The sequence below is a fragment of the Python bivittatus genome, unplaced genomic scaffold (genome assembly GCF_059951505.1).
Source record: "Python bivittatus isolate LINGU-HERP-01145 unplaced genomic scaffold, Pbiv_v1 ctg000410_np1212, whole genome shotgun sequence".
NCBI classification, from domain to species: Eukaryota; Metazoa; Chordata; class Lepidosauria; order Squamata; family Pythonidae; genus Python; species Python bivittatus.
In genome coordinates this window covers 6,039,416-6,054,701 of record NW_028277067.1, presented here as the reverse complement: position 1 = coordinate 6,054,701, position 15,286 = coordinate 6,039,416, and the positions used below count along the sequence as shown (strand labels likewise).

Below are 15,286 nucleotides of genomic sequence, written 5' to 3'. Positions count from 1 at the left end.
CTGCTGTATGTGCAGACTCAACTTCAGAGAAGCATGATACCGCAAGTATACTTCAAAGTACAAGGGGGAAGGGATTATATGATAAATGCTCCCCATAAAGACTCCATGCCAGTGGAAAATTCACTTTAGATAAAAATTATACCCTCATCATTTTGATCTACAGAGTTGCAACATGGCTTCTGATGTCATAGCACAAACATAACATCTCCATCTATATCCAGAAATATAATATTATTTAATTCTTCCCCTCTGTATTCAACAAGAATTAAACCAGTTTACTTTCAGTTACACTGAAATACTGACTCAATTAACCCATTTATTCTGATTTTATTAGAGATTAGGGAAAATGTGATACCTGCTTCATATTCCTTAGAACTAGGAAAAACACACTGATGAAAGTGATAAAAGCTACAAAATGCATGTTTTAAATAATAGCTGTGCATCAAACCAATCTGCTAAGAAAAGAAGAATATCACATGTCATGCACCACTCCTCCACCCGGCAAAGATTTGGAACTATTTTCCTCAATTTGCGCCCCCCCACCCACCAGGTTGGACTCAATCTCTGGAATTCCAAGATACATGGCCTTCATGAAATTTGGTAGCTGCAACCTATCTATTATTTTACAGCATAATGCAAGAATGCAGCAACTCTGAGGCACTTAAATTTGTAAATTAAATTTTGAGATACTCTTTTCTAATTTATACATTAAAAATCAGACAATGAAACCCTAGGATCAAGGAAATATGCCTTCTCTGTTGTGTTTGCCCTCTGGAACAGTATCCCCGCAGAGAGCCCTTAAAAAGGCACTGAAAATTTGGCTGTTCCCCCAGGCTTTGGGGTAGGGTAATGTTGAGTCCTATGCTTTTAATGTTGTTTTGGGGAGCTAGGGACCTCTAATTTGAATAAATAAAACACCATATTTAAGTAATTTCATATTGTTCAAAACAAACCACAAACTGGACCATTATACAGTCTCAATCCTATACATGAGTCCGAATCACACACAAGAAATAAAAGCTACATAGGACCTTGTCATTTTTTTTTTAAGTAGCCTCCTCCAATCTAGCAACATCCAGATGTGCTGGACAGCAATTCCCAGAATCCCTAGCCAATATGGCCACGTCGCTAGGGATTCTGCAAGTCGAGGTCTTATCCATCTCAAGGACATCAGTTTGGAGAAGACTATGTTGAGCCTCCGAAATAATCCAGATATCTTTATTACACAAGCTGTTAAAGAAAGAAACAGCAGTCCTGACTTGAAAGGTTTACTACATTAACAAATAAGAAAAACAACTTAAAATACTAGATACTCTGAATCATTACTCAATGATATTACTAAGAAATATTAAGAACTACTGAAGAACTACTGACATTCAGTAATTTATCTAGTGATATTAAATAGCGCATTAGACACTGCACTAAAAGAACTATTTTTGATATATAATGACCATGAGCCAGGTATAAAGAACCTCCAAAAGAAAGTAAATTGGCTTCTATATTTATTGCATCACAATATCTCCTAGGAGCATGGGTTATAGGCAATCATAACCATCATTTCAGACAAAGCAAGTGTTCCTACTTACTACAGATGGATAAATTACACTTATAAATCAACAGAAAAGCCATGAGAACACACATCGCTGAACACACTTGTCATGGCTGACTTACAACAGTGCTTCCTGAAGAACTCCTGATTCCACTAATATACTTCCTTCTTTCTTTCTTTCTTTTGAGAATTTATAAGGCTAGTCATCTCAATCTAGTGATCTGAACAACTAATAATAAAAACATGAAACAATATAAAATAAAAACAGTACTGTACAATTAAATATATTAGGTAAAGAGTTGCTCAGGGGGTTCCACCAAGTTTACACAAGGGCTGTGGAGTCAGAGTCAGAATCGGAAGCAACCCTTGGGTTACTGGAGTCGGAGTTGGTAAAAATGTACCGACTCCAACTCCTAATAAATTTAAATTGTATATAAATAATATAATATGTTAAAATTTCCTATTTCATAGATAATTTGATTAACCTATTTTTTCAGGATATATTTTAATTTTAGTAATATCAAAGGATACACTTTAGATTTTTGAACTAGTAGAGAAAGTTGTTCCTGATTTTCTTTTATAGTTTCTTTCTTTTATATCCTATTACTTTATACTCTAGTCTTTTGATAAAAATATAGCCTCATTGTTTTTATTTTTTAGCTTTTATCCTTTGTTTAAACTGTAAGGTCACTGAAGGTTTGTAATTTCTTTAATAAATAAAATTAAAAAACAGAATGTCTCAGCTATACACTTTAGACCCAAGCTTTAACAGGTTAGGGTTCTAAAAAGTTGCCTGCTGATTCACGTTGGCAGTGATGAAATACCTTGTATGTTGCGTACTTACAGTCAATATAGGAAATATATAATTAGTATATTTATAATTTATTTCCTATATCGATACGTAATTAAAGGAGTTGGAGTCGAAGGTTTTATGCGCCAACTCCACAGCCCTGGTTTACACTTTGTTCAGCTTCACTACCGGGATTGATTTGAGCCATATTTGCTGCCCCAAACATGTCCACTTTTTATATAACTTGGTTGTTTTCCAGGATGGTCCTCTGGAAACTGTGTTATACAATAGACAATATATGTACAGTGGGGCAAAAAAGTATTTAGTCAGCCACCAATTGTGCAAGTTCTCCCACTTAAAAAGATGAGAGAGGCCTGTAATTTTCATCATAGGTATACCTCAACTATGAGAGACAAAATGGGGGAAAAAATCCAGAAAATCACATTGTCTGATTTTTAAAGAATTTATTTGCAAATCATGGTGGAAAATAAGTATTTGGTCACCTACAAACAAGCAAGATGTCTGGCTCTCACAGACCTGTAACTACTTCTTTAAGAGGCTCCTCTGTCCTCCACTTGTTACCTGTAGTAATGGCACCTGTTTGACCTTGTTATCAGTATAAAAGACCCCTGTCCACAACCTCAAACAGTCACATTCCAAACTCCACTATGGCCAAGACCAAAGAGCTGTCGAAGGACACCAGAAACAAAATTGTAGACCTGCACCAGGCTGGGAAGACTGAATCTGCAATAGGCAAGCAGCTTGGTGTGACGAAATCAACTGTGGGAGCAATAAGTAGAAAATGGAAGACATACAAGACCACTGATAATCTCCCTCGATCTGGGGCTCCACGCAAGATCTCACCCCGTGGGGTCAAAATGATCACAAGAACGGTGAGCAAAAATCCCAGAACCACACGGGGGAACCTAGTGAATGACCTGCAGAGAGCTGGGACCAAAGTAACAAAGGCTACCATCAGTAACACACTACGCCGCCAGGGACTCAAATCCTGCAGTGCCAGACGTGTCCCCCTGCTTAAGCCAGTACATGTCCGGGCCCATCTGAAGTTTGCTAGAGAGCATTTGGATGATCCAGAAGAGGATTGGGAGAATGTCATATGGTCAGATGAAACCAAAGTAGAACGTTTTGGTCTAAACTCAACTCGTCGTGTTTGGAGGAGAGAGAATGCTGAGTTGCATCCAAAGAACACCATACCTACTGTGAAGCATGGGGGTGGAAACATCATGCTTTGGGCCTGTTTTTCTGCAAAGGGACCAGGACGACTGATCCGTGTAAAGGAAAGAATGAATGGGGCCATGTATCGTGAGATTTTGAGTGAACACCTCCTTCCATCAGCAAGGGCATTGAAGATGAAACGTGGCTGGATCAGCATGACAATGATCCCAAACACACCGCCCGGGCAATGAAGGAGTGGCTTCGTAAGAAGCATTTCAAGGTCCTGGAGTGGCCTAGCCAGTCTCCAGATCTCAACCCCATGGAAAACCTTTGGAGGGAGTTGAAAGTCTGTGTTGCCCAGCGACAGCCCCAAAACATCACTGCTCTAGAGGAGATCTGCATGGAGGAAGGGCCAAAATACCAGCAACAGTGTGTGAAAACCTTGTGAAGACTTACAGAAAACGTTTGACCTCTGTCATTGCCAAGAAAGGATATATAACAAGGTATTGAGATGAACTTTTGATATTGACCAAATACTTATTTTCCACCATGATTTGCAAATAAATTCTTTAAAAATTAGACAATGTGATTTTTTGGATTTTTTTCCCCATTTTGTCTCTCATAGTTGAGGTATACCTATGATGAAAATTACAGGCCTTTCTCATCTTTTTAAGTGGGAGAACTTGCACAATTGGTGGCTGACTAAATATTTTTTTGCCCCACTGTATCCTCACAATTAGATAGCCACTCACTCATAATATACAGAAAGTTCTGTAATATTTGCTGAAATAATATATAACTGCCCATTCTTATTCCCAGATTTTGTCCAATATGCATGGCAACTGAAATGAACACTTTAAAAATATAAGGTGAAATCCTAAAATTAACAAACCACAGAGGCAGGCTAGTTGATGGTATAATTGCAGTACAAGCATATTAGAGGAATATTAGAAGACCCTTAATAATCTGCTTGAGCTCTCCATCAAAATTTTGAAAAGCCTATTCTGAGGACTAATCTAACTCTCAGAGATAGATAGAAGAGAAATATCCCAATTTAAAATAATCTGTTAACAATAATGAGAACACTACAAAGAATCGCATAAAGGTATTAATTGATTACTAGATCCATATATCATGCTAAGCCATTATATACTTAAACATGGTTTCCTTGATATGCCATAATTGGGTGGGTTCACACATCAAACAAAATAACTTATGACTTAATGCAAAGTGTTAATAGCCAATTACAGAAGTACAAAAAAAGGCAAATACTGTGTTTGCACTAAAGTTTATTTTATTTAAGTGTGCACTGTGATTCTGGATATATTATGCCAGTATATGAAATGAATAATTTTAAATGACTAAAATATGAAAAAAAACTGGATATACATCTGATAAAAGACTCTCCAATAGAGAATAGCTAGAAATTTTGATTGTTGGATTCCAGCATATCTGGAGAAAACTAAATGAGAATATTTATATTACTGTTTCCATTTTTTTTTAATATACTCCCATTTTAGGTAACCATTTCAGGGAATCTCTCTTTTCAATAGAATAATTTTAGCCAGTTTTGAATAAAATGAACTTTTTCAATATCCAGAGGGTGATCTCTGAATTGTAAATGGTCATCTCTTGTTTCTTTTGCTACTACAACCAACATCTAGGAGGTGGGGAGAAACAACCTCTCTGTAAAACAACCTCTGTAAAACAGATTTTGGAGTACTGGGTAGCAAGTTCAAGACTTTACACAGAGAAACCAAAATGTGGCTTAGAATTACACTAATTTGGAACATAGTTCCAAATTATGAGAAAAATAGTTTAATGTATTCAGCACAAATTATATCCTCTCAGTGAAACCAATTCTCAGAGAGGTAGAAGACTCTTCATCACTGAATGTTTTCAAGTGGAGACAAGACAACCATCTGTTAGGGATGCTTTAATTTGGATTCCTGCACAGAGCAGGGAGTTGGACTTGATACCCTGGATTGTTCTTCCAGATCTATTATTCTATAAATATAAGCATTATTACACCAGAATTGGTACCATGATCAAATAGGACTCAAGCCAGATTTAGATCAAAGAACAATATTTTGGAACTAGATGTTAGAAGCATGAATCTGGAATCAAAATCCAACTAAAATATTTAATGAGGACAGTTCCTCTACAATAGCTTACCTTATACCAAAGCTCATCCCTGACAAATATCTTTACAGAGTAACTTTAAAAAAAAAAACAGCTCTAAGAAATTCTCCAGTCTTTAGGTATTGAACTTTGTTTTAGAATAGTAGCTGACTAGCACTGGCATGGAAACAGCATGCAATTAAGTGCTCAAAACTCCAAAGCAATTTGAAAATTATAGGTGTAATATAACTAAGAATGCAGTAAGAATATTTTAGAGAAATAAATTATACTAATTTGAAATATGGAGCAGCCCAAGACTGAAAACCTTTAACTATCCAAAGCTTCCCTGTAGTGTACTTTCAAAAACTGGCTTTAGCCCAAATCAGAATCCATTATTTTAGCCCTCTAGACTGATCCAGATCCTCGACAAGCAAGCATTCCAAAGCAGATGTAACCAGAAGAGGACACTCTACATCTATGGAAGCAACAAGCTATTATTCCGTTCACTGAGGAAGTACCTTTTGCATCTCCAGTCCCTTAAGTTATAAATATTTCTACTTGACAAGTTATTTCATACCCTCAACCCTTAAGTGTGCTGGGAATTTAGAGAACACCATTTAGTGAACAAACACCACAGCCAGGCAAGTACTGATAACATTCCAAATAAAGCAATTTAGCTCCACCTCCACAGGTTTGTGTGCCCAATTCCTTAAGGCGTCTAATGTTCTGGACTGATCACACACACCTTTGAAAAGGGGCCACACCTACAATGTCTAAAAGATCTTTTGTAACAAATGGGGAAGATGAGCATAAGATCTGGGAAATACCTTGGCTTTAAAGAAAACAAAAGTGATGAGATCAGAAGCTGATGGTAACTGAATTATTGGTTAATATTGTAGATTCCAGGCATACTTAATCAATATATAGGGAAAAAAAACTCTATTTGATGTTCAAAAATAACCAATTACGAATGAAGCTCCACTGCATCTCTTACCACCTGTCCATTTAATGTCTGTATGACAATCCCCCCCAGCCTTAAAGTAAGGGAAGAAAAAGCACAGCTGTGCCACAAATAGTTCTTTTTGTCCCAGTTTCAATAGAAAAACCAACCTTCCCTATGCAAACTTCCCAGAAATCTTCTGTCAAGGATGTTCTTTTATTAAAACAACTGGCCAACCTCACACCCCCCCCCCAACTGGCAACGATCTAGCACACACTGACCTGCTTCTCCATTCACCTCTCTGCCCTCAGTGCGACAGCACACCAGACCTCTAGTATCACCAGCTCACTACCTGTAACTTGACATTCCCTCTATCCACCACCCTCATAAGCACCCAGGCGTGCACCCCGGTAGCATTAAGGCTGTTTTGCCCATCAAGTTTTTCAGACGAAGCACATTTCCCGACCCAGGGACATTTCCCAATCTCAGCCCCTAATGAAATACTTCACCGTTGGGAGACCTGAAAGAACAGATCAGGGATGGATCATCATGGAGAAAATCTATCTATGTGGTCGCTAGGAGTCGAATCCGACCTGAAGGCACACAATCAATGAAATACGCATAAAAAGAACTGTAATAGTTTCCCCCACCTTTACCCTACCTCCCAAATCACTGCTCTTTGTGTTACACTTTTAATAGTCCAGAAGCAGTTTACAGGAACCTTTTCTCCCCACACCAGGGCAAATCTCCAATTCCAGTCCCCAGGAAACCCTTTCCCCACCTCCCCCCCTTCAGGAAGACTTCACGTTAATGCCTGGCACCTCTCTGGCAAATGTCTACCTCCATCCTTTAAGGAATACCTCCCCACACATCCCACTTGGCCGCGCCGCTCCCTCCCCTGTGTCTTTTTCGCCTTCTCACGCCACCTTTTTCTAAGTCCACTTCGCCTCGCCCCCTCCCCAGCCCATGACCCCTAACCTCCAGGGGAAAACAGGTCAAATGTCAAGCGCCCCTGCCTCCATCAAAGGTCTCCGTTCTCCTTTCTCCCAAAACAATGTCCCGCAAAAGGCCTCATCTCTCCGGCCCTCCCAGATAGCTCACTTCAGATTTCGGTGCCTGCTCACTTACCCACGGCGCCCCCCCCCTTCTTGGCTCCGGAGCCTCCAATCCGGAAACAGCCGTATGCCCGCCCGGCGGCCATACAAAATGGCGATGAGGCGCACTCCTTCGGTCAATGCGCACGCGCAAAATAACCCCGCCCTCTTCCGCTCGGTCGCTTGAAAACGGAAGAACGTAGGGCTAAGCGATAGCCATGATAAGGAGGTCAAAGCTGAATGGGAGGGGCTGAGGAAAGGGCATCGCTTAATTACATACTGTTAGCAGGACGCTGACGCGTCCAGTGTTATTTATTTTGCGCGTTTTGTTACTGTATTTTTATCTATGTCTCACCAGAGGGGATGAAAACAACAAGCGTAAGAAGCGTTGCCTACATACTGCAGGGTGCTTAATTTATACGCACGTCCCGCAGAATTAAGTAGTTTGGGTCTTGAACTCATCAAAAATCAAAGGAGAGAAATTATTTAAACCAGTGTTTTTCAAACTGGGCAATTTTAAGATGCGTGGACTTCAACTCCCAGAATTCCCCAGCCAGGATGCTGGCTGGGGAATTCTGGGAGTTGAAGTCCACGCATCTTAAAATTGCCCAGTTTGAAAAACACTGGTTTAAACCATTTAAAATACTGTATTGCAAATACAAATATATTCGACAGGTGTTCTTTCCTGTAAGTTCAGGCAAGTGAGTAGGAGCTGCTACGTGTGATGCAGTCCTGTGTTAAAATTGTAGACAGGACATAGGCTATTGGAACAGAGGCATATAGGAGCCCTATTTATTTCCCTAAGTCAATTAATTATGTAAGGCGGGGCTTGCTTTTTCAACACCCTGTAGTTTAGTCCAAAGTCATACTAGCAGCTCGTAGAACTACTGTACTGTGTACTATCTGATGTTTCAAGCAAGAGCTGTTAAAATGTTTTAAAAGCTTTTGTTTGATGTGTGTTGTTGATGGTTTTATTTAATTTTTCTGCACACTGTTCTGAGCTCCTCTGGAAGGATGTGTGGTACAGAAATAATAAAATTAAATTACAGTGACTATTCTACTGTCCATTTGGTATATTCACTTTCAGCTTTAAGAAGTTTGAAACAAGTTTTAAACTGCAGCAAAGAAAAATTCTACCTAAATTGCTTCTTCCATCAACTGCTGCCACCCCTCAAGCTAGCATTCAAGTCACTGAAATACCTTCTGCTCCATCCACTTCCTGGCACTTTTCCTCTTCTAACTGTAAACAGTATCCTTAAAGAGAAACCTAGAATATATGAAATAGTTAATTCTTACTCATATTAAGGCAAAAATTTTATTAAGCTAGCTGCAAGTTCTCAAAATAGGATGCGGACTTTTGAATCCTTGGGTAAGGTAGTTAAGAATTCAGAAAAAAGGCAGAGTGGCTGCTTGGATTTGTTTTTTTTTCATTGTTCAACAAGGCTGCTTTTTGCATTTTATTAAACTTCTATAGGTACTAGAATTCCTTGGGTTTGAGGAGTAGTGTGTTTGTTAGTGGGTCCGTGTGGTCACAATTTGCAGGATGATTTTTTTTTTTTTACAAGAGAAAAGATTTGATTGCCCGCTATACCCTCCTAAAGCAATTGCACAGAAGCTACACTATCAATCTTACCTTCATAAAATTACCGAGTCTTATTCTGCTGCCTCTTAAGGATTTCTGAAAGCTAGTTTTTAAATAAGGTTAATTAATTGAGTGCATTGCCTCCAAAAACTGAAATGAAAAAAGTGTGGGCATGCAATCTTCAGGGAATCTTTTGAACCAATTCTTATCTGACCAGGAACTGAATACAATTTTAGGAAATGTTATGACTCTCTAAATCACAGTTTACTTATTTTAACCACCAGGAGGCAGTTCTGACTGGTTTTGTCTTGCCATTGTGTAAAAATAGAGAAATTCTCCTCCCACCCCAAGTGGTGTGTTTGTGGAAGTCATGAAAAACCAGGACTTAATGTAACATCTGTATCTCTCTGCTCTGAGAGCTTTAATGTTGGTGGCCTGTATCTACCATTCTAAAAATAAGTCACAATTTATAGTTACTGTATGCAATGAATCTTGCTTCAATTGTGTACTGTATTTATAAATGCTAACATGCATGGAATGTGCAATCTCGCACAACATGCAACTCTTATCTTGAACAGGTGTTAAAGTGTTAAAATATAAAAGCATAAAAAACAGAAAAACAAAAGGTGTGGTAAAAACAGACCCATCAAGTCACAAGTTAACACAATCAGTGTATGGGCTCAGCCCCACCTCCTGACCCCCAGGCCTGGTGACAAAACCACGTCTTTAATGAAGCCTACAGAAGAGTCTTGGTATGAGAATTAGAAGTGCCACAAGCCCGTGTCTGCTTGCATCTGTAAAACATTAGCCATGAAGGCCTTTATAGTTACAAGAAAAAGGCCTGCCTCATTGTTTTGGATTTGCTCCCCCACTAGGGCTCTTCCCATCCTCCTGACACATTATATTTCAGCAGTTGCTTTGATGCATCTACAGTATGCTAAACATGAGTATGATCAGTCTGGATTGAACGTATCATGATGGGATACCCGCATACACAGAAAATATGAATGTATGCATGTTTGTGTAAATCAAGGTGCTTTTCACAGTTCAGGACCTGGTTATTTAGGGGGCTACCTCTGTCCAAAAACTTGATCCTGCCCTATAAGAACTGGCAAGGTTGGCACAGTCCAGGTCCCATCTACTAAATGGTGTCACTGGACTTGAGAGGTGTGTCGTCTCTGCCAGTAGTCCAGCCATCTGGAACAGCATTCCCTCTGTGCCATATCCTTGACTTTGCTTTTAGGAAAGTATTAAAAACTTGGCTCTTCTGGGAGTCCCTTGGCCAGGTGGTTTGTAAAACTGCTTTGTAACATGATATTTTAATATATTTTGTATGTTTTGTATTTCCTAATGTCGCATTCTGGTTTAAATGGTTTCCTTGTGGTTGGTTTTGTATTATGTATTTTATGAGCATTTTTTCTTTATGTTACCTGCAGTCCTCTGATAAAGCGGGTTATAAATTGAATAAAATAAAGCAAAAAGAATTATGCTATAGCTATCAAAGGTTTGTGAGATGCTGTTCTGCTTTTAACCAGTAGAAGAAATTTCTGCTGCTGGATCTTCTCAAGTGCGTACATAGCCTTACTAGAAAAATAAAATGTTTTAATCCTCTGTGAAGGCTTTGCTCCATGAGATATAGGTATGAAAAGATCAATATAAAATCCAGTATTTTTCACAATGTTTTTATTTCCACCATTTGTTTTCTTGCCCAATGTTTCTGTAGCAAAATAATAATAATAATAATAATAATAATAATAATAATAATAATAATAATAATAGCAACCAGACCAAAAATAAACTGCACTTTCTTGGAATGATGCAATGCATCTTATATTCCAGTTTACAGAAGCTTTTAGGACTGTATGTAGGTGAGCTGTCCCTCATTCCCAACAGTAGAAAAATCACTGTACAATGGTCTGATACAATTCTTTTTTAAAAAATGCATGTACAATTCAAGAATGCCTTGTTAAAATATATATATACAACCTATATATAGATATATACATTATACACACACACACACACACACACAAGGACCTGAAGCTCTCACCAGGAGAGAGAAAAAGAAACAAGACCGAGAGATCCTGAAATGAAAAATCCCTGAACAAAAAGCCACTAGAGGCAACCCTTATCCCTTACACACCACACACACACACCGACCTTTATCAAAGAGGAAGTCAGCAAAGCAGAAAAACAATTTTAAAAGTAACAGAGGATTATTTCCAGCGTCTAGTTCCTTGATAGCTATCAAAATAATGAGCAAGCATTAAATGTGTTAGAAATGTGACAGGGAGAAATACAGTACACAGTTTTAAAAAGAAATGTACTGAGGTTCAAGTATTCCCTTCTAAGCATAAAACTGTCTCCTGTGCAGAAATGGGATGTAGCTTACTCAATAGTGTGGGAATTGCACTCTGGGCATGCAGAAAAGTATTCCTGTTGTTAATTCACACTTTCAGAATGGAATAGATTCCAGTACTGGATACCCAGATTCTAGAAACCAAACCAGAGGCACAGATTTATCATGCAAGAATTATAGATTTGATCAATATCAAGAGTTCTTATATTTTGTCAATCCCGTAAAACAACTTGTTAGACTTCTCAATAGAAAGCGAGCCTAAAGCTGTTTGCAGGAATTTGGCATCTCTTAGAATAAACAGGTCTCCGCATTCTTATTTTTATTGCAGATTAATTAGTCCAGAATAAATACTATCTTCCTAGTTCTGTTCTGCTAATTGTCAGTATAATTGAATTGAGTGCTTTTGACTGTGACCATGCAATTGAACCCCCATCCTTTTATATGTGTCATGTCACATAAAAAAGGGTTGGGCCTTTGATCATGTCATAACCACCAACTTGACTGTTTTGACCTCCACACACACAAGTGTCCCTGAACAAGGATATATTTTCATGATAATTTGATAGCAGACACTAACAATATTTTAGTACACTTTAAGTCCACTTTTTGTTCATACAGTATGGGAAAGGCAGACAAGGGGCAGTAGAAAACCACTCCCCTTGCAATATGTTGTTTCAATAAATACAGGCAGAAATATTGCCTAATCCTACATTAATCTTGACAATTTATTGCAGTTTAATCCATAGTTAGATTTAGATCATCATATCAAATCTTTCCCTTCCCAACTGCATTCCCTTCCCTTCAGGAATCAACTCCTTTGCACAACAATTAGGCTTTAAAAAGGCTTACAGTGAAATCAATAAAACCTTTTAGACAAGCCTAATTGCTTGGGGTGGGGTGAGGCAGAGGAGGCCACAGGTCATGGGAAGGTCCAGTAGACCAGGCATTCTCCATCTCTGCACTATACATGTTTCACAGGAGTGCAGGCAAACATTGTTTTATCTGCCTAACCATTAAAATTGTGTGCATAGCAAGGAGTAATTAAACATTTCTAGTGCTCCTACAAATTGTCTCATGAAAGAAAAGGAAAACCTCAACATCCTATTCTGAGATGAAATAGTAATATCCCATCCTGGCTCTTCACAGTTGCTGAAGCTACAGCTACCATATCTGACCTGCAGAACTTCAAATCGCCACTAGGTGGCAAAAAAGAGTCATATCTTGCTACTATTTAGTGCTCACCCAAGTTTTTGCAAACCAGATGTGGTAGCCTTGATGAAGTCAATATCCCACGGTCAGAACCACTCGAAGAGGAAGAGATAAATTGCTTTGTTCTTCTTCTAAATGTTCAACTACAGATGTATTTAATTCCTTTAGATGTATACAATGCTTAGATAGCATCCAGAATCATGGATTGTAGCTTTCATGGCTTTTTGAAAAATGTTGGGATGAGTTTAGTTGGTGTACTGAGAATCAAGTTGAGCTTCATCACAGAATAGTGATTCTCAGCAGAGCTAGAATGGTTCAGGTTAATTAAAATCTGTTGAGTAGACATATTCCACTAAAGAAGTACAACAGATATAATTTTGGTATGTGTTTTAAATTTTAAAATTCCTATTGTTTTAAATCCCAGAGAATAGAAATATGTCTATTGTGGCTGGATGTTAACAAGAAGATTTTCCCATCTCAGTTACAATTAGATTTTGACATGTATGATTATGATTAACAGTCTGGGGAAATCAACCCTGGAGGACTGAGAATCTCCTGATAATCCTTAAATGCTTCCACAACAGACGTTTTAAAGAAGGAAATATAAATGTACATTAACACTATAGAAATATTTTAATAAGATATTAAAAGATAAAAAAATAAATGCTTCTTGACATTTATGCACATGCTGCCTCTGGCAACTGCACTTTTTCCAATTCATGAGATTGCAAGATTATTAATCTAATTCAAATATTTATATTTTTCAAGGATTTGTTACATTTACTCATGAAGGAGATGTAAACTTGATGAATAGGTCTCCAATCTCCAGTGCAAACTTCAGTCAAGAAATCCTGTTGAGTGTGATCTCCACAAAGCTGTTCCATGTCTTCTGGGCATGTTATTGTCTGTTCTCTAAGTATCCTGTAAAAAGGAGGTCATATGGAGCTTTCCCATGAGGCAAAATAAGATGGCCACCTCAGTTGATAATACAGTATTTTGACTGACAATAAAGGCAGCATAGTAGAAAACTGATAGATTGACCAATGGACTGCAATCTTTTGGGAAATTTTCCTGCATATTAATTACTATTCACTGACATGAGGTTTGAACAAGAGGCTAAGACAAAATTATATTGCTCCACTGTATTGTGAAGCAGCTAAAAAAGGGTGCTATTTGGGTTTTTCACCCCTGACATCAAAACTTCTGGGATGACTCTAGCAGGAAAGCTTCCCAGCAGATTGGGTCTCATTCTAATGGGTAGGATTACAAGCTGCCATTTCAATTTTCTACCAAAGTGTTGTGGGCCAGCCATGACAAAGACTCTTCATCCTTGTCACCTGGTGACTCCATACTTGCCTCTCCAACTAAGGCAAAGCCTAGGTGGGTCCCCTGTACATCCAAAAAGTGCTCAAGTATCACACAGAGTAAACATTCTTTTTTTAGCAACGCCTGCCTATGGGCAGGGACTTCACTGGCTGTTTGATTCCAGCTTGTGAGAGAGTTCAAAGAGCAAATTCTGATTGTCAATAACTTGGAATTGACGGACATAAGCCTTTGTCTGTAGCTGCTGAGGAGATGACTCCATCTCCAAACCTGTGGAAAAAAGGAAGGAAAATATCATTTTGGAAAAGTTGACATTACACATACTAGAGTTTACATTTTATGATAAATCATGGCTTGTTTAATAATGGTTTGTTGTACAAGCCATAGGCTAGGTTCACACAATATGTTCAACTATAATGTGGTTGCTTGTTTTGGCTTAGTGTTTGAACCCATCAACTGTGATTCATAAATTATAATTTATGGCTTACTGTAATATATGAACCCAGTCAACTGGAACTTGCTGTGTAAACTATAGCTAAGCAAATCATGGCATCTTGTGCTGTATGAGTCCAGCTGTGACAACGCCCTAGGTTTGGGTATAGCACAATACTGTCTCCTAAAGCATCTGATAAACTGACTCATATGGAGTATTTAACTGACTGAATTCAGCTTTTATTTCCCAAAGACCCTCTCTCTATAATCCTATTGTTCCAGTTGCACAATGGGTGAAAATTAGACTGTGCTTATCATTTCATCAAAGGTTGTTAGGAAGGTGGGTTTGACCTGATTTGCAGGATAGATCCAGAACATAAGAGATGGAGTATTTGTCTTGATTTAGCAAAGGAGTCCCAAAGAAAGCACTACCATATCTGGATTGCAAAAATCCAGATAACCACTGAATGACAGTAGATAGGTATCAACTTTCAGATTCTTTGAGACATCCAGTGGTCATCCAAATTTGTAGCCTGGATATTGGAACCCTACCAAAAGAGGCTGGTTTTTATTTCTCTACATTCTAAGGATAATGCTCAAGAAGAAAAAAAGGGAAAGGAGCAGGAAGAGGAGGAGTACATGGTATCCAAGAGTACTGTTATCCAAGCAGTGAGCCAGATCATCTCTTTCCATCTACACGCTTTGCAAGAA

General features: G+C 38.3%; 2 protein-coding genes across 5 annotated transcripts in view; both read right to left on the bottom strand.

Annotated features, from left to right (window-relative positions):
* The window catches only part of WIPF2 (WAS/WASL interacting protein family member 2), a 35,939-nt gene extending 28,097 nt beyond the window's left edge, over window positions 1-7,842 (bottom strand). The window contains exons 1-2 of one of the 4 annotated variants that reach the window (XM_088143429.1): window positions 7,705-7,778; window positions 7,086-7,169 (exon numbers count right to left, since the gene is read on the bottom strand). The gene's annotated coding sequence lies outside the window, so the exon portion shown is untranslated. Of the gene's footprint in view, window positions 1-7,085; window positions 7,170-7,554; window positions 7,673-7,704 lie in introns of those variants that run through there. The other 3 variants (XM_088143431.1, XM_007420688.3, XM_088143433.1) reach the window with 3 other exon arrangements.
* A 3,104-nt stretch (window positions 7,843-10,946) lies between these two features.
* RAPGEFL1 (Rap guanine nucleotide exchange factor like 1) overlaps window positions 10,947-15,286 on the bottom strand; it is a 67,400-nt gene continuing 63,060 nt past the window's right edge. Inside the window, exon 15 of the mRNA XM_007420686.4 lies at window positions 10,947-14,413. Within this exon, the coding sequence (XP_007420748.1) occupies window positions 14,289-14,413 (125 nt within the window). The 3' untranslated portion in view covers window positions 10,947-14,288. The remainder of the gene's footprint in view (window positions 14,414-15,286) is intronic.